The 18,566-nt window shown below is 56.7% G+C and overlaps 2 protein-coding genes across 9 annotated transcripts in view; one reads left to right on the top strand and one right to left on the bottom strand.

The window, feature by feature from the left end:
• Window positions 1–347: 347 nt before the first annotated feature.
• On the top strand, window positions 348–3,634 carry TNFRSF18 (TNF receptor superfamily member 18). Its single transcript, XM_060625127.2, has 5 exons — window positions 348–668; window positions 1,528–1,650; window positions 2,618–2,705; window positions 2,873–3,075; window positions 3,143–3,634. The coding sequence occupies exons 1-5, from the start codon at window positions 455–457 to the stop codon at window positions 3,265–3,267; spliced, it is 753 nt and encodes a 250-aa protein (XP_060481110.2). The 5' UTR covers window positions 348–454; the 3' UTR covers window positions 3,268–3,634.
• Window positions 3,635–7,293: 3,659 nt separating this feature from the next.
• The window catches only part of TTLL10 (tubulin tyrosine ligase like 10), a 30,075-nt gene continuing 18,802 nt past the window's right edge, over window positions 7,294–18,566 (bottom strand). For 5 of the 8 annotated variants that reach the window (XM_078452563.2, XM_060625079.3, XM_060625078.3 and 2 more), the window contains 5 exons: window positions 17,729–17,900; window positions 16,977–17,117; window positions 10,415–10,531; window positions 9,992–10,085; window positions 7,294–9,673 (listed from right to left, as the gene is read on the bottom strand). In XM_078452563.2, the coding sequence (XP_078308689.1) occupies window positions 9,297–9,673; window positions 9,992–10,085; window positions 10,415–10,531; window positions 16,977–17,117; window positions 17,729–17,900 (901 nt within the window). In that variant the 3' untranslated portion in view covers window positions 7,294–9,296. Of the gene's footprint in view, window positions 9,674–9,991; window positions 10,086–10,414; window positions 10,532–10,639; window positions 10,894–16,936; window positions 17,118–17,728; window positions 17,901–18,566 lie in introns of those variants that run through there. The other 3 variants (XM_060625081.3, XM_060625083.2, XM_060625084.2) reach the window with 3 other exon arrangements.

The raw sequence follows: 18,566 nt of genomic DNA on the forward strand, positions 1-18,566 counted from the left end.
TGCTCATGCTCTGTCTCTCTCTGTCGCAAAAATAAAATAAAAAACATTAAAAAAAAAATTATTACTTAGAGCAGTTTCAGGTTCACAGAAAACTGAGGCACAGCTGCAGAGATTCCCACGAGCCCCGGCACCCCCCATCGCCCCCCCCCCCCCCCCCCCCCGGGGCCATCTCTGGCCGCCAGGGACACGGCATGGTCTCCCAGGGTGCCTGGTCTACAAAGGGTCGCTCGCTGCTGTGATCTGTGGTTTGGGCAAAGCTGTAATGACGCGCGGCCACCACTGGGGTCGCACGGAGTAGTTTGACACTCCGCCCCCTCCCATCCGCTGTGCTCCGCTCGCCCGTGGAATTCTGAGTTGCCAGGGGTCGGGGCGGTCCTGGTGGGCACCGTTTCTGTGCCCTCCCTGCATCGCGGCCGATGCCCGGGGGCCGCGGGCGGGGTCTGGGCGTGTCCGGATGGGGGCGTGGCGGGGCGCATCCCCTAAAATCCCGCAGCTCGGTGGGGCGGCGGGGGCCATGGGGGCCAGGGGCGCGCGCGTGGCCCTGTGCGGCGTGGCGCTGCTCTGCGCGCTCGGCCTGGGCGAGCGCCCCTCGGGTCCGAGCTGCGGCCCCGGCCGCCTGCTGCGAGGAGCCGGGACGGACGCGCGCTGCTGTCGCCTGTGCTCCGCGGGTAAGGCGCGGGGAGCCCGTCTCGTCTCGGAAGGCGGCCGCGCCGCGCCCCCTCCCTGTGCTCAGCCTCGGCCTGGGAGGGGCGGTGGGCACCCCTTCCGGGTCCAGAGCCCTCGGTCCCAGGGGAATGGGTGAGGGGGCGTGTGGCGGAGAGGAGCTCAGCTCAGGCCAGTGGCCCAAAGGCGGAGTCCGGGGCTATGGGCGGGAGAGCCTTCCTCAAGGGGCGTCTTGGGTCCCAAGGGGGAGGAAGGCTGTCCCAGCTCCTACTGCGTGGACAGTGAGCCCCTGCCCATCGCCCTGGCCGCTTTCTGCCCAGGTCAGGATTGCAGCACTGTTCTGCCCCAGACCTACCTGTATGGGTGAGGGGCAAGTGGAAGGTGGCAGTCTGGGGACAAATATTGCAGGGAAAACACCCCCAGAGTATCACCCTGGTAGATCTTGGGGGTTGAGAAGGGGAGTCCGAGGGTCCCGCGTCTCAGTGTGGCAGGCAGGGACAGGCAGCCTGCCTCAAGGGCTATGGCAGCTGGGGCCCGTGCAGGATGGAAAGAGGAGGGGGCGTAGGTCCCCCAGATGACTTCCTTGTCCTGCAGGGACATGTTCTGTTCTCCTGCCAAGTCACAGTCACCCTGGGCAAGAGCAGCCTCAGGGCAGTGGGGGACACAGCCAAGTCACTCGGGTGGGGGAGCTGGGTGCCTAGGAAGGAGGTAGACAGCTGGACCCAACTGGGGTCCTGGCTCCCAGACAGGTGCCCTCTGCCCTCCGGGGCTGCCTAAGGGTTCCCCCTGCGGGGCCTGGGGGCAGTCCTGGGGAGGGAGGCGCTTGGCCCAGCTGCTAAGAGGGCTGGCCTCTCTCTCGCTCAGCTGAGGAGGTTTGTCCTGAGGGGGACTGCACATGCGTCCAGCCGGAGTTCCACTGTGGAGACCCCCAGTGTGACACCTGCAAACACCACCCCTGCCCGCCCGGCCAGGAGGCGCAGCCACGTGGTAAGTCCCAGCAACTGTGGCCGGAGCAGGTCAGGGGGTTTGAGCAGGGCCGAGCCACAGCTCACGGGAGCAGCTGTGCACAAGTGGCGTGTGGGTGTAGAAGGAACACACGTGTGTGGAGGGTACAGACGTGTCCTCTGGGCAGGCAGGCACCGGCGTCTCCGGTCCTGCAAAGCCTGGGTGGGTGGGGCCGCTCCGCTGCTCACTGGCGCAGCCCAGATATGAGCCCCAAGCACGCACGCGGCTCCGGGGAGGGGTGGGGGGTGTCCTTCCCCGTCACAGCCCGGGTTTCTTCGTCCAGAGAGAGGGTGCTCTTCAGAGAGGATGTGGGTGGGGTGGGGGTGTCCAGGGCCTGTCTGGCCCTCGGGCCCTGGCTCTGACTATGCCCCAGTCCCACACCTCCCCTGAGCATGTGCTTGGCCTGCCCCCTGTTGCCCTGCCTGGGGGTCAACCCTTTTCCTGGAGGGAGCAGCTCAGATCCTCTTGGGGCCTGGGGCGTTGTGAGTTGGGTAGGGCAGGGTCCAGGGCCAACTGGGGCGGGAGCCTCACCTCCTTTCTCTGGGACCCTCACTGGCCTCTCGCCCTCCAGGCTACTGGACCCGGCACAAGGTCCCTCCTGGGTTTTGCTTGGTCTCTGCTTCCAACCCCCTGCCCCCCACCAGCCTCCAGTGGGCGGGCCCTTCCCCTCCCCTCTGGCCAAGCACCACACAGTCTCCTCTCCCAGATTGCCCCGGGGACCTCCACTCAGCTCAGGGTCACAGCCTTGGGGTGCCCCAAGTCTGCCTCCCCGACAGATGCCTGGAATGGGGCACACGTGGGCGTTGATTTATGCCAGGTCCTAGTCTTGTAGGCCTCAGAGGCCTCTGTCCAATGGATAAGGAGTGTGTGGGTCATTCTGCTGTGGCCCCAGATGGGTCCCATCGCATCTACCCCAGCAAACCCCGGCTGTCTGTCTGTCTGTCTGCAGGGAATTTCAATTTCGGCTTTGAGTGTGTTGACTGTGCCACAGGGACCTTCTCTGGGGGCCGTGAGGGCCGCTGCAAACCCTGGTCAGAGTGAGTGCTGGTGGGACCTTCAGGTGGCTGGGAAGTCCCTGAGGGAGGGGCATCTCCGGTCCTTCCTGGTATGGTGACCCCCCCCACACTCAGAGGACAGCGGCCAGGCAGAGGGGCTGCTCTGGTGGCCAAGGGCTGACTGAGGGCTCTGTGTCCGTGTGTCCCAGCTGCTCCCAGTTTGGGCTTCCCACCATGTTCTCTGGGAACAAAACACACAATGCCGTATGTAGCCTGGGGCCGCTGCCCACTGAGCCGCACGACCCCCTGACCATCGTCCTCCTCACCGTGGCCGCCTGCATCCTGGTCCTGACTGCAGCCCAGCTTGGCCTGCACATCTGGCAGCTGAGGAGGCAGCGCATGTGGCCCCCAGGTCGGTTGTGCCCTCGGGAGGGAGAGGTGGGCCCTTGGCTTGCCCGTTGACCGAAGTCCCTCTGCAGAGACCCAGCTGCTGCTGGAGGCACGGCCGCCAGCCGAAGACGCCTGCAGCTGCCAGTTCCCCGAGGAGGAGCGCGGGGAGCAGCTGTCCGAGGACAAGGGCCAGCTGAGGGACCTGTGGGTGTGAGGCCTGGCTGTCCTCTGCCACAGCGGACCCAGAGCCAGACCTTCCCGGGAGGCTGCCCGGGGCTGACTCTCGGGAGCAAGAGCTCTGCACCCTGCCGTGGGACCCCAGCTCCGGGCCCGGCCCTGCTCCCCTCGATGGCGGAAGTGGGTGTGCGTGGTGACAGTGACCGGTCCCCCAGACCATGCAGAAGAGGCAGCAGCCGTGGCCAGACCCCATGGGAGATACAGACACAGCCACGTCTGCCTCCCTCCCTCCCTTGCTGGCCCTGTTGGGGTGGGGTCTCTGGGCCCCTGGCTCCCAGGACAGGAGGCCATGCCCAGTGCAGGACCTAGCTACAGGCAGTGCTCAATAAACACTTGTCCAGTGACCTGAGTGGACGTGATCGGGGATGGGGGGACAGGGAGACGAGGCCTCCCCTACCAGTACCCTCAGTCGCCTTCCAGCGTAGGCAGGGCTGGGAGTGGGGCCATTCCAGTCCCAGGCACGAGCACTTAGCAGGGGCCGTGGGACTTGGAAGGCTTCCCGGAGGAGGGGCACCATGATGGACACTTGCCCTCTGTGCCTCTTTGCTGCCCTGTCCAAAACCCCTCCCCTGGTAGTCAGCCTGGCACTTTGGGACAGCTGGGTTCTGTGTCCAGTCTCTGGGCCACTGCTGCTCCAGACGCTGGGCCGGTCACACAGCCTGCTGGCTTCTGTGGGGTGCCTGTCTCTGTCATTCCGGCCCGAGTCCAGGGCGGGGTCAGTTTCTACACCCACACCTCCTGGTTGGGAGGGCAGTCCTGGAGTGGCCTGCCTTTGGCCCCCTCCCGGTCTCCAAGCCCTGCGGCCTGCCTTTACCACCTGCTGAGATCCCTCTCCCTCCGGGGCGTGGTCCCAGGCCCCCACCCAGTGAGGTGAGCAGCCTTCTCCGGGCCTCCTGGCAGGAGCTGCCGGGCGAGGCTGATAAGGGTTCCTTGGCACAACTGTCCAGGGTGCGGCAGGCGGGCCAGTGGAGGCTGGTCTCGGCAGCAGCGCCTTCAGGTGCCAGCGCATTCGGCCACCTGCCCGTAGTCCCAGGGCTCCAGCTCCCTGACACCCCCTTCCTACCTGCATGCTGCCCAGGAGAGTGCCCTCACCCCCACTCAGACTCGATGGGCAGTGGGCCGGGTGCACCCAGCTCACGGCGAGAAGGTGGTGGAGAGATCTGCACGGATCGCGCCCGGGGGCATCACCCCCACCCCGCTGCGCCGCAGCATGGCGAAGCCCACTCCTCCCCGTGGAAGGAGGGGCGTGGACAAGTCCTTCGTGATTTACTCACATGGGAAACACTCATGCTCTCCGTGCCTGCTGGCTCCCAGACCCCGGGCACTCCCCCGGAGCCCCAGTCCAGGTGAGGATCCAGGTGAATTAGCTAATAAGTGAGAGAATGCAGGGGCACTGGCCAGATGTCAGGGGACAGCGGGAGATACGGTGCTGGCCAAGTCGGCTGTGTCCCAGGAGGCCCTCTACAGACTTCTCTGGGACCTGCTGGCCACCCCCACCCTCACCCCCCTCCGGTTCTGTCTCCAAGCCAGGCCTCCTGCCCTGCCAAACTCTCACCCACCCTGCTTCGGGAAGCTAGCTCTCCTCTGGGCTTGCTCTTGTCACTTGGGTCACCTGACTGCCCCGTCCCCACAGGTGGGGTACATGGGGTGCTCACGGCTGTCCTAGACCCTCCCGAGGTGCTGGTTCAGGCTGCCCTGGGGCAAAGGGTTCCCCAGCCCCGGCTCAGCTGTTCCCTCCCGTGAGGGTGGGGGGGGGGGGGGGGGGACTCAGGTCGTCTGCAGTCATGGACCTTCCTGACTGACAGGCTCTGAGGGGCCTCTCTGGTCGCTGACTCAGCATGGAAACTCCGAGTGGGGGCCCCCCCACTGTGTGAGGCAACAGCGCCCCAACGTCAGCATGGGGGCGGCACAGAGCAGGGTGGGAGATTCCGAGGCCCAGGCGGAGTATGGGGAGGGTGCCGGATTCAAGCAGCAGCACAAGAGGGTGGGAGCGTGAGGCCTGGCCTGGGGGCTGGGCAGGAGGGGTCTGGCCCCGAAGACCTTGGGGCTTTGGGGGGGCCCAGAGGAACGCTGTGGGTGCTGGATTTGCCCCCTTGTCTCCACCCCCCCCACTGCCCCTCGCACAGATACCCCCCGTCTCTCACCCCAGATCCATCTGTCCGCTCCTGCCCCCCTCCCTCCTTAGAGCCCCCAGAACCCCATGACCAATCAGCAAGCCTCGCTTGGCCCTGAGACACCCCAGCTCAGAAGACAGAGCAGGAAGTGGGCATACGGAAGGGCTCCGTCTCTGCGGCTTACAGGACAACTCTTTGGTGAAAGGTTCCGTGCAGGGCCTTGGGGGCACAGGGGCTGGACGGGCAGGCAGAGACCCCGGGGCATAGGTGTGCAGCAGCCACCATCGGGGGGCTTAGGTAGGAGAGGACTGGGCAAATCCAAGTTCTAGGGGTGGAACTGTGGATGGGCAGTGGGGGAGGGGAAGTGCCCAGGGCAGCGTGGGGAAAGGGGTGGGGGGCTGCTGCTGAGCTAAGGGGCTGGTGACAGGCTCCTGTCCCCCTCCCACTCAGCCCAGCTTCCTGGGATGGGGACAGGAATGCGCCCACCAGCAGAGCCTGTCAGATCGCCTGATCTTCTGGGCCACCAAGCCCTGAGAGAAACCCCACTATGAGGCTCTGCTCCAGGCCCCTCTCTGCTTCCCCTGGAAACCCCCACCCACAGGAGCAGCTCTCCAGCTGTTCCGGAAAACCGCAGCTCCTCCCCCTGGGGTAGCAGTCCACATTGTCTCTCCAACCTCAGATAAGGGCCTGCAGGCCGCCCTTGGTTCCCAGAAGTGCTTCCGGCCACAGCAGCTCCCTACCTGGTCCCCTCCCCTCCCCTTGCTGGAAAAGGCCCCTGCCTCGCCCTTTACTAAGATCTGGACTCAGCTAGACAGAGGGGTGGGGGCACATCTGAGATGGAACTGGACACTGGCCCCTCTCAGCCTCGGCCCTCGGGCAGCTGCAGGGAGCTATCCAGAGGCAGGGGGTCCCTGGCTGCCCCCAGTCGCTGGGATGTGCACCTGTTGAGAAGATAAGGTCCCCGGTGCCAGGTACGCCCACTCAGGAGCTTTGACCGGGACCTGGGGCCATCGCTCTCCCTCCCCCCTCCCCCAGCCGTGGTTTCCTGAGCATTTGGGAGCAAGCCATGCTGCCTCCAGTGGGGTTGAGTTCGAGGTCAGAAAAGGACTGGGTCCTGGAGGGGCTACCCCTGTGGCCCTGTGGCCGAAGTGGAGAGATGGCCACTTCCACACTCATGCGTCATGTTTCCAGGAAGCTTTGGGAACAGAGGTGCTGATTCAGGCCAGGGCTGCTCCAGACCCTTTTCCCAGACGCACATTGCACGGAGACAGGCTTGGGGGGTATATGCGGGCACGGGGGATGGGCTTGGGGGGCGTACGGGGGGGCTGAGTCTTTGGGGCTCCATGGGATCTTTGGCTGAAATAGACACACGGCTGACGGAAGGTGCTCAGCCGGTGGAGGATGCAGGGGTGGTGGGGGTTCCACACCCACCGGCAGGGCCCCAGGACTCATCCCTGGAGGCGCAGAGAGGGAGACGGAGGGAGTGAGTGTGGGGGAAGGTGGAGGCATAGGGGACGGCAGGGTGGGGGAGAGATAGACACTCAGCTTTTAGGAGCCCATATTCACCTTGAATTACAGACTCCAGCCATGGTGGGGCAGCCCTGCCCCAGGCACTGGGTACGCTGTCCCTTCCATGCTGCTGAGGCCAGCCCCTCAAGCCTCTGCAGGGGTCTGGGCCCCTCTAGTGCCTGCTGCCCATCACGTGCTTTGAATATTCGGATGCACCTGGGACCTCCAGATGCTCAGGCCTCCCTCTCCCTGGCGGCCCATATAGTTCGGGCTGGCAAGGGCACTTCGGGGCCCAACGTGAGCTGGCTGGGGCCAGGGGAAGGTCCAGATGGGGGGCGGAGCACGGCCGTCACTCCTGGGGGATGAACAAATAGCAGGGGTTCTTGAGAAAGTCTCTTTATTGACATTTGGGCTCTTGTGGGGGTGCCAGGGACCCCAGAGCAGCAGGGGGTCGGGCCTTTGGGGAAGCCCGAGGAGGGGGCTCGGTCCACCCAGGGCAGGCCATTCTGCCAATGTGCACTTCCCTTCACTTTGCCCCCACTCAGGGCCAGGGAAGCAAGCATGTCACGGAGGCCTCAGGTCACTCTGAATGCCATGCTGGCAAGCGAGGCAGCCCCAGTGTGGCGGCTGAGGAGCGTGGGAATGCTCTGGGATAGCACTGTCGGGCCACACGGAGAACCACGGCACGATGGGGGGGGCAGAGGACCTGTGGGCTTGCAGGGCGGATGCCATTCATGCAAGGAAGGGGTGGGAGAGGCCTGTGAGCTGGGACATGAGGCACAGAGGCCCCAGGGGGTATCAGGAAGGGACTCTGCAGTGACATGGCTGTGCCGTGTAGTGGCCTGGAGGCTAGCAGGGGACATGGCCCTGACCCCAAAGACCTGGGTGTACTCAGCGCACCCAGGAGGCCACTGCACTCCCACCCCCACACAGAGGCAGGTTTTCTTGCCTCCCGGCCTTGGGGCCACAGCAGGCAGTAGGCTGAGCTTGGCCCCTCACAGCGTGACCATCAGACAAGCTGGGAGGGGGAGTTAGGGTTCCTGGACCCCAGGCACATGGGGACAAGTGTGTGCTTCTTGACTTTTGTCTGAGGACCCTGTAATCCAGGGCACAGCAGCAAGATGAGGGGGTGCGGCAGGGTGCATTGGGAGAGCAGGGGTGCGGTGGGTGGGCTGTGACTGGCCAGACCCGGCTGGCTTTTGTCAGCTCCCTGGCCTGAGACACAGCGGTGCACAGCGCCCTCTAGTGGTTCTGCAGCTTCCCTTCCCTGGGAATGGACGCGCCCTCCTCGGGAGGGAGCGGAGGCTGGCCCGCAGACCCCGGTTGACCCCAGGTCCCACCAGCACGCCAATGCAGAGGCGAGAATGGGTTCCAGCGGTCCCTGACCCCGCGGGTCAGGAGGGGGGCCTTTGGGACTTGGTGGTAACCATGGAGAGGTGAGGGCAGGGTGCGTGAGAGGGAGCAGCGAGGAGGTGTGCAAGCCGGGGTGGGGCTGCCCCGACCCTGAGATCTGGACTGGAGAGGGTGCGAGTGGCTGGGGACGGGGGTGGAGAGGGGATTATGGCTGGACCTGGACACTCGGTGGTCGTAGGGGGCTTGGACACATCAGAGGCCCTGAATACCCCCTCCCCCCCCCCCCCCCCCCCCCCCCCCCGCCAGCCCGCCCCCAACCTGAGGTCTGGGTCCATGGGGAAGGGGAACACCTGAGGCCATTCATGGACTGGCCGGGGTAGGGCCAGTGCCGGCTCAGCACGTCCTTCAGGGCTGTCCTGCCATGGCTGTGCCCCCTCCCCCACGACCTTGTCCTCTGGGCCTCTGCAGCTCCAGGCCTGCAGGGAAGTTAGGGCCCGTGGAGGTGGTGGAGAGGGCAGAGCCCGGGTACCTTCTTGGCCCAGAAAGGAGCTGTGCCTGGGCAGGCCCCCTTGGGGCCGCCTCTGTGGAACGATCTCGGCTTTGAGCAAGCCCTCCTTTGCCTGGGGATCCGGATCCTTTCCTGGCGATCACAGAGCCAGGCAGTAGGGCTCATGCGGGTTGTGGGACTTCGGGAAAGTCCTGGTCTGTGAGGGACACAGGGTGATGTGGAGGAGCCCTGGACCTGCGGACTTCCCCGCGACAGAGGCAGCACCCCCCCCCCCCCCCCCCCCGCCCCCAGGGCAGAGCAGGAGGCTGTGGGGAGCTCATCCCCCTTCCAGTAGGACAACACCCCCGCATCCCTCCACCCTCGGCCTCCAAGCACAGGGCCCAGAAATGCGGCAGAGAAGCCCCCATGAGAGCGCCTTGGGGGGCGAGCGTCGGGGAGGCCTGGGGCCACCTGACCCGCAGCACGGGCCGTTGGTAACAAAGTAGCCTTTATAGGTCCCAGAGGGCGCCGCTGGCCCGCCCGCTAGGAGCCGCGATGGCCCGCGTTCTTGCGCTCCTCCTCCGCCAGCCCGGGGGACGGCTCCCGCGCCGGGCCCCCCGCTCCCTCTCGCGGCCGCTCGGCCCCGGGCTCCCGGCTCTGGGTGCTGCCGTCGGGGCCGCGGCCCGGGGGTCGGGGCCGCGCGTGCGCGCCGCCGGGTCCCCGGGGTGGTGCGGGCGTGCGCGCGCCTGGCCGCGGGGCGGCGCGGAGCGGGGGCGGCGGGCGCAGGGCGCCTCGGGAGCCCCCGGGGCGCGGCCAGAGGTCGGCCTCGCCGTCGTGCAGGAGCACGAAGTGGCGCTGGGACAGCAGAGGCAGCATCTTCTGGCCGCGCAGGCTCTTCTGGAAGGTCTCGAGCGCCAGGTCTGGGGGAGACAGGGGAGAGGGGCGCGGGCTCAGGGTCCCCTGACCCGACCTCGCGGTGGCAGGGCTGAGGTCGTGCCGGCGCGGGGGGAGGGGGTGGGTGGTGAGGGACGGGACCCAGGCGGGGATGAGGTGTGTCGGGAGGCTCGGCGCGGACGCCTTTTTTCTGTGGGGCGTGAGGTTTCCACGCAGGCCCTCCGGAGGTTCGAGAGCTGGGCGCGGGCTTCTGAATTTGGGGGGCGGGTGGGGTGGCGCATCCGAGGCGGGGCAAGCCGCGAGGAGCCGGTTCGAGGGCTCTGCGGGCTGCGCGGGGGCCTCACCCAGGGTTTCCGTGACCACGCCCGGGATCACCTCCTTCAGGACTTCACAGTTGGTGTGCAGGGCGGGGTTGGAGTTCATCTCCAGCAGCCACACCTGCAGGCACCCCTGGTTAGCGTCCCTCCCCACCAACGCTTGGCCAACAGGAGGCTGAAGCCCTGGTCCCCTTTAGTCTTGTGATCCTGGCCCGTCACTTCTTTTCTGTGGCCCCACTCCTCCTATTTTCCAAGGAGCTAAGACTCTGAGGGTCTGAGGGTCTGGCCTTGAGGGCTGCCCCACTTCAGGATCTTGGCAGCGGGTGGGGGAGTCTGACTGTAGACTCCACCCCACCGGCTTGCCTGGGTGGTCAGGGTGTACACAGACAGCCCCTGCCTCCTTCCACCTGCCTACCAAGTCCCATTCACCCTGGGAAACCGCGGCAGTACCTTGAAGTTTTCGTCGATCAAGAAGTCACAGCCAATGAGGTCGAAGTAGCCCAGCTTGCATTGGAGCTTGGACTTGACAGCCTGGAAGCAGTGAGCCATGATCTGCTGCATCCGCTTCTGTGGATGGGGGCAGGGAGGCGGTGACCGGATGTCGCCCGTGCTTACATCTCCCAGGCCTGGGACCACAGACACCCCTCACCTGCATTCCCGTCTGTGCCCTCACCTGTGCTTCCACCAGGTGTCCTTCCTGCACAGCCACACTGCCCACACTTGCATACGGAGTCACAGACTCACAGCTAGAAACTCATTCACTCTTAGTTTACTCCTTCAGCAAACATGTGGAGCTCCTCTCGCATGGCAGGTATGGGGGTTCAAGACTGAGGACAGCTTTGGGCAGATCGCTCACAGTAATGGCGACAGGAGGCAAATGTGTCACATGAATCACTGTATATTTTGTGCAGCACATCAAGCAATAAGTGCTGATGAAGAAAACGAAACAGCGTTAGGGATCGGGGGTTCTGGGGGGATGGCTGTAAAAAGGGGTATGGTGTGTTGGGCCTCATTGAGGAGATAGTGAGCGGACTGAGCACAGGGTCTGGGGGTACAGCATGGGGAATTTGCGGTAAGAACAGCTGTAAGTGGGAGCCTGAGGTGTTGGGGGGACAGAGAGACTGCTGTGGTTGGAGCAAGCTGGGGGGGGGGGGGAGCAGGAAATGAGTCCCGAGTGGTGCCGGTCACATTGTGGGGGCATGGGAAGACGTTACCTTTCATGCTGGAATCAGAGCTGTTGGAAGGTGGGGCACAACTGATTCATGACCTAATAGGATCTACTGGCTGCTATGCTGAGAGAAATGGAGAGGCCATGAGGAAGTTGTTGGAATAATTCGGGTGGCTTGGGCAGGTAGAGGTGGTGGGTTGGATTCTGAACATATTTTGAGGTGGAGCTAACTTGATTGGTTGATGAATGGGTTATGAGCTGTGGAAATAGTTATCCCTAAGGGTTTGGTCTGAGATTCTGGAAGGATGGAGTCCCCATCAGTTGAGAAGAGGAGGACCATGGAGTCTGAGATATTTAGGAGCTTGCTGATGGGTGGGACAGGCCCTGGGATCTACGGCTCAGGAGAAGGACCAGGGCCAGATGTTTAATTGTGGAGCTAGGAGACTTCATCCCAATGGGTGCAGATAAAAAGCAGGGCTCTGGACCTCAAGAGAGCAATAGTTAGGATGGGGGGGCAGGGGAGCAGCACAAGGGGCCAAGAGGGAGCAGGTGAAGTCCTGGAAGCCATAGGGGTAGAGCACCAGGGGGTGAGCAGTTGTGTCCAAACTGGCTGACAGATGAGAGAAGAAAAGGACTGGGAATTGATCCCTGGGTTTGGCAACAAGGAGGTCACTGCTGACTTCAATGAGTATTTCAGTGACACACTAGAGAAGAAGCCTCACTGGAGTGGGTTCAAGAGAGGCAAGGAGGATATCAGCAAAAATGGCAGAGGAAGGACATCTGAAAATAAGCCACTCCATAGAAGCCACCAAAAAAAAAAAACAAAAAACAACAAAAAACAAACAAACAAACAAACAAACAAAAAACCTGGCAAAGAAAATCATCAGAGTCAACTTTTTAAGAGCTCTGGAAATTAACCAAAGGCTTGAAGCAACCTGAGGACTGCACAAGAAAGAAAAATCTTGAATCTTGGTAAGAACAGCAAGCTTTGTAGCATTTTAACTTGACCTGGTTTTATCCTCTACTTCCCAGCTCAGTGCTAGCCTTGAAAAAAGTCTGCATTCTCAGTACTGGAGGTAGCAGCATGGACCTGACTTGCAAGAATTGTAGCTGTTTGTTGTGATCTCTCTGCTGCTTCCCCCTCCCCACCAAAAGACCTCACTTGGAAAGAACTAAAGGAAAATATGAGAATGATGTCTTACCAAATACAGCATATCAGTGAAGAGACAGAAATTATAAAAGGAAACATACAGAGATTTGGGAGTTTAAAAGTATAGTAACTGAAAAATGAAATTCACTAGAGGGGCTTAACAGTAGATTTGAGTTGGTTGAACATAGGTCAGTTGAGATCATTTAGTCCAAGAAACAGAAAAAAGGGAATGAAAAAAAAAAAACCTACAGAGACTTGTGGGACACCATCAAGCCAACACACATAATGGGAGTCCCAGAAGGAGAAGGGAGTATGAGGCAGGAAAAATAGTTGAAGAAATAATGGTAAAAAAACTTCCCAAATTTGATTTAAAAAAAAGTCTACGCACTCAAGCAGGTCAGTGAGCTCCAGTTCGGATAAACTCAGAGATCCTCCCTCCGTACCATAAGCAAACTTTCTAAAGACAAAAAGAGAATATCGAAATCAAGAGAAAAGTGATGAGTCACAAGGGTGCTTAATAGGATTGACAGCCAACTTCTCATCAGAAACCATGGATTCCAGAAGGCAGTGGGATGACACATGCAAATGCTAATGTGTGCCCATCAACACAGATTTAGAATTACTGCTTTATTTAGTTGTTTTTTAAATAAGAGAAAAAAAACAATTACCAAAAAATACATTAATATGGCCTTTTGCATTTAACTATGTAGTTACCTTTATGAGAGTGCTCTTTATTTCTTGTGAAGTCAAGCTACTGTCTAGAGTCCTTTCATTTCAGCCTGAAGGACCATAGGGCAGTTCTACTAGTGATAACTTCTGGTTTTTAAAATCTTGTTTTTGAAGAATAGTTTTGCTAGATATAGAGCTGTAATTTGTGAGAATAACAGCATCAAGGGATGTAAAGAACTATGTAGGAACAATAGGGTTTTTTTTTTAATACTATTGAAATTAGCTTGGTATCAATCCAAACGAAATTGTTATAAATTAAGATGTTAATATTAATCTTCAGGGAAACAACAAAGAAGATAATTCAAAAATATATAGTAAAAGAAATGACACTAGAAATTGTACACTAGGAAATATGTATTTAGCGCTAAATGAGTCAGTAATGGAGGAATTGAGAAGCAAAAAAGATATGACATATAAAAAATAAATATAAAAATATAAGATGTAAATCCTACCTTATCAGTGATTATATCAAATGTAAATGGATTAAACTTTCCAATTAACTAGAGAGATTGGCAGAATGTATTAAAAAACCCTTGATATACTGTTTAGAAGACACTCACTTTAGATTCAGAGACACAGGTTGAAAGTGAAAGGGTGGAAAGAGATATATCATGCAAACAGTATCAGAGAGCTGACATGGCTATACTGATATCAGAGAAAATAGATTTTAAGACAAAAATTGATACCAGAGAAAGGAAAGGACACTGTATAATGATAGAACAAGAAGATGTAATAGTTATAAACATACATACACCTAGCAACAGAGCCTCAACATACATGAAGCAAAAACAGAATTGAAGGGCAAAACAGACGATTCAATAATAATAGTTGGAGACTGGAATACCCCACTTTCAATGATGGATAGAACATTTAGATAGAAGAACAAGTAGATGGAAGACTTGAACAACACTACAAACCAAGTAACCCTGTCGGAGACGTCTGTAGAATACTCCATCCACAACAGCAGAATGTACATTCTTCTCAAGTGCACATGGAACACTCTCCAGGGTAGACAGTATGTTAGGACATAAAGCAAGTTCCAGGAATTATTAAAGGATTCAAATCATAAAAGTATGTTCTCTGACAACAATGGAATGAAATTAAAAACCAACAAGAGAAAGAAAATTGGAAAATTCACAAATATGTGGAAATTAAACAACACACTCTTTAGTAACAGATGAAATGAAAAAAGAACATACAAAATTATATGAAATTCAGTAAAATCAGTGCTCAGAGGGAAATTTATGGCTGTAAACACCTATATAAAACCAGAAGAAAGATCTCAAGTCAGCCTTAAGATTGAGATCTCTTCAACCTTGATAAACTAGAAAAAGAAGATAAAAATCCAAAACAAGCAGAAGGAGGAGCACCTGGGTGGCTCAGTCGGTTAAGTGTCCAACTTCAGCTCAGGTCATGATCTCACAGTTCATGGGTTCGAGCCCCGTGTCAGGCTCTGTATTGACAACCCAGAGCCTGGAGCTTGCTTCAGGTTCTGTGTCTCCCTCTCTTTCTGACCCTCCCCCACTCATGCTGTTTCTCTCTCTCTCTCTCTCTCTCAAACAAATAAACATTTTTAAAAAAGCAGAAGGAAGGAAATAAAGATCAGAGTGACTATAAATGGAAGAGAGAATAGAAAACAGCAGAAAAAAATAAATGAACCTCAAAGCTGGTTCATTAAAAAGATGGACCAAATTGATAAACTCTTAGACTGGCCAAGAAAATGGAGAGAAGACTCAAATTACTAAAATCAAGAAAGAAAGACCTTACACAGAGATGAAAATGATTATAAAAAGGATTATAATTGTTTGTAGAACACTATGAACAATTGTATTCCAAGCAAATTAGATAACTTGAAAGAAATGGACCAGCTCTTAGAAAGACAAACTAACAAGCTTGATGCAGTAAGAATCAGAAAATATGAATAACCTATAACAAGTAAAAGTTGAGTTGGTCATAAAAAACCTTTCCACAAAGAAAAGCCCAGGACCAGGTGACTTCACTGGTGAGTTATTCAGACATTTAAAGAATTTACACTAATCCTTCACAAGCTCTCCAAAAATAGAAGACAAAGAAATACATCTGAAACCAGACAAACATACAAGAGAGTGCTACAGACCAGTATTGCTTATGTGTGTAGACACAAAAATACTCAATGAAGTACTAGTGAACTAAATCCAGCAGCGTATTTAAAGGATAATATACCATGTCTGGGTGTGATTTATGCCAGGAATGCAAGAGTGTTTCTACAAATGAAAACCAGGTAGTGTATTGCAACACATTCATAGAATGAATGAAGTGGCAGCCATCAAAACAGTGTGGCACCAGCATCAGGATAGACACACCCACCAATGGAATAGAATTGAATAGAAATAAACCCATACATATCTGATCAACTGATTTTCAACAATGTGCCAAGGATGGTCTCTTTGACCAGTGGTGCTGGGAAAGCTGGATATCCACACACGAAAGAATAAAGTTAGACCCCTACCTCACACCATACAAAAGTTAATTCAAAATGGAGCAGTGACCTACCTGAGAGCTAAATGATAAAACTTTTAGAAGAAAACACACAGGTACAAATCTTTGTGACTTTGGATTTGGCAATGAATTCTTATATATGACATCAAAGGCATGAATAACCAAATTAAAAATAAACAAATTAGGGGCACCTGGGTGGCTCAGTCTGTTAAGTGTCCGACTTCAGCTCAGGTCATGAGCTCATGGTTTGTGAGTTCGAGCCCCATGTCGGGCTTTGTGCTAACAGCTCAGAGCCTGGAGCCTGCTTCAGATTCTGTGTCTCCCTCTCTCTCAAAAATAAATAAACATTAAAAAAAAAAAGAAAAAAATAGACAAATTGGACTTCATCAAAATCTAAAATTTTGTGCAAGAAAAAGGACATTATCAATAAAGTGAAAAGACAAGAACAGGAGAAATATTTGCGAATCACATATTTGATAGGGGTCTAGTATCCAGAATATATAAAAAGCTCTTATAGCCTAACAAAGAAGAATGGACACATGATCTGAATAGAAATTTTTCTAAAGCAGACCTGCAAATGGCCAATAAGCATACGAAAAGATGCTCAACATCAATCAAAACCACAATGAGACCCCACTTCACACCCACTGGATGACTAAGAAAGAAAAAGAAAAAGAAAAAGAAAAAGAAAAAATAACAGGTGTTGGTAAGGATGTGGAGAAATTGGAACCTTTATGTATTGCTGGTGGGAATGTGAAATATCGCAGCCACTGTGGAAAACAGTTTGGTAGTTCCTCAGAAAGTGAAACATAAGTTACCATGTGACCTCACAATAGCATTCCTAGATATATACCCAAGAGAACTGAAAATATGTTCATGCATAAACTTGCACATGAATATTTACAGCAGCGTTACTCGAAATAGACAGAAAGTGGAAACAGCCCAAATGTCCATCAGATGGCAAATGTTTACCAAAGCAAACTGTATGTCCCTACCATGAAATAGCGTTGAGTCACAGAAAGGAATATTGTATGATTCCATTATTATGAAATGTCCAGAACAGGGAAACCCATAGGGACAAAAGTAGATGAGTGGGTGCCAGGGACTGGAGGGAGGTGATGAGAGTCTGACAGTGGGTATGGGGTTTCTTTTTGAGGAATTAGGTGGTGATAACTGCACAACTTTGTGAATATGCTAAAAACCACTGAACTGCACACTTTAAAATGGCGAACTTCATGTCATGTGAATTGTCGACAGTGAGAGAAAGAGAAAGAGAAAGAGACAGAGAGAAGCTGGAGCCCCTCCGAGTGGCCAGCCTCCACACCCGCAGCACACACATAGACACACGTGAGGCACACTTCCACGCAGGTGCATGCCCTCAGGGACTTCTGAGCACCTTGTGCCCAGCACCTACCCCTCATGTACCATGAGGGGTCTTGACCCTTACCCCCTCCCCACAGGCTGGCACCGGGAAGAAGCACACGGACCGTAAAGGTAGTAAAGACCCAGTCCCTAGGGAGTCCCTTGGTCTTCCGGAATTTGTCGTTGATGTAGCGGTTGAGGTGGTCCATGCTCCATACCGTGTCCTCCTTGAGCAGCATGTACAGGGGGCTCTTCTTCTGCATGAACTGGGGGGCAGTGCAGCATCTGGAGCCCACCACTCCAGAACACCCAGAGGCCCTGCCCCTGCTGAAGGCCCCTAAAGAGAGCCTCACGCTAACCCAGCTACCCAGTGAGTCCACAGAGGTCCTGGCCACCCCAGGACGCCCTGCGGTGACACTGCCTGCTGAGACCCTCCCCAGCACTTTCTTCCATGAGACCCTCTCAACCATCAAGTCTCCCACAGATCCTCATGGAAGGCCCCCACCTAGATCCTCTCATGAAGATCCTTCCGTAGAGACCTCTGCCTACAGGATCTCTCCACGGAAGTCCTCAGAGACCTCATTTCCTACCCCTACCCACACCCCATCCGCACCTAGAGGGAACCAAGCTGGGGGTCAGGGGCGCAGGGCTCTCAGTCATCAGTCATTTCACCAGGATGCCCTTCCCTGGCTGAAGGTGAGAGGTGGTGCTGACTGCGAGCAGGGCAGCCCGGGATCACCACCAGGCCTGGGCCACCTCCGGGCCCCTGCCACCTTGGGTCTGAGCTTCCGCCTATAGCTGAACTCTCCTCTGTGTCCCAAGCAGTGATCTTGTCCCAAAGCTGCAGAGAGGGCCCTCATCTGTGGGGTGCCCTTACCTGGTTGGTCAAGTGGCCACTGAGGTCGCTGGAATGGGGGTCATAAAGGCTGAGAGTGAGGCGGGCATAGCCGTGACCAAAGAAGACCATGTACGGCGTGGCACAGGCGATGAGCAGGTAGGAACGCACGTCAAACTTCTTCCCATCCAGTAGCAGTGGGTTCTGGATGTACCTGGGGGACACATGGGGGCTGAGCACATGGCTGGCCTATCCTGTGTCCCCTTGGCCCCCCAGACCAGTTCCTCAGCACCACTTGTCCCAGGTGTGATCTGTGGGCCCTCTCTTCTGGCTGAGTGAGTGTCCATCGTTAAGGGGACATTTCTGAGCCTGAACAAGTCAGGGAACTGGGAGGGAGGGTCTGGCCCTTAAATCTCAGACCACTGCATGATCTGGGGTGCCCAAGGGGCAGGAGAACGTAGTTGTGGCAGCAGCCACCCTGGTGGATGTGGAGGTCCAGAGGGACCTTTGTGAGGCCACATTGCCACCCATCCACCTCTCCGTGTGAGGCTGTGAGTCAAGACCCTGCCCAGGGGCCCAGGGAGCTGGGGAGGGGTGGTCCCTCTGGCTGCAGCCTGCAGGCCGCGGCTGGCTGGGCTGGGGACAGAACAGAGGCTGGCCTTCCTGCAGGAGCAAACTGCCCGAGACCTCTCTGCCCTGCCCCGTGTCCAGGAGCCTGTGTGTGTGTGTGTGTGTGTGAGGGGGTATCTCTATCAACCCCGACGAGATGTGACACCCCCACTTCTGCTGGCCACACAGAGGCCCAGCTGGGGGCACCGCAGCTTTCCATTTCCAAGCCCGCGCTCCCAGGCATCGGCGGGGCCCAGGGTCAGCGCCACCC

This window comes from Panthera onca, chromosome C1 (assembly GCF_046562875.1).
Source record: "Panthera onca isolate mPanOnc1 chromosome C1, mPanOnc1 haplotype 2, whole genome shotgun sequence".
Taxonomy (NCBI): domain Eukaryota; kingdom Metazoa; phylum Chordata; class Mammalia; order Carnivora; family Felidae; genus Panthera; species Panthera onca.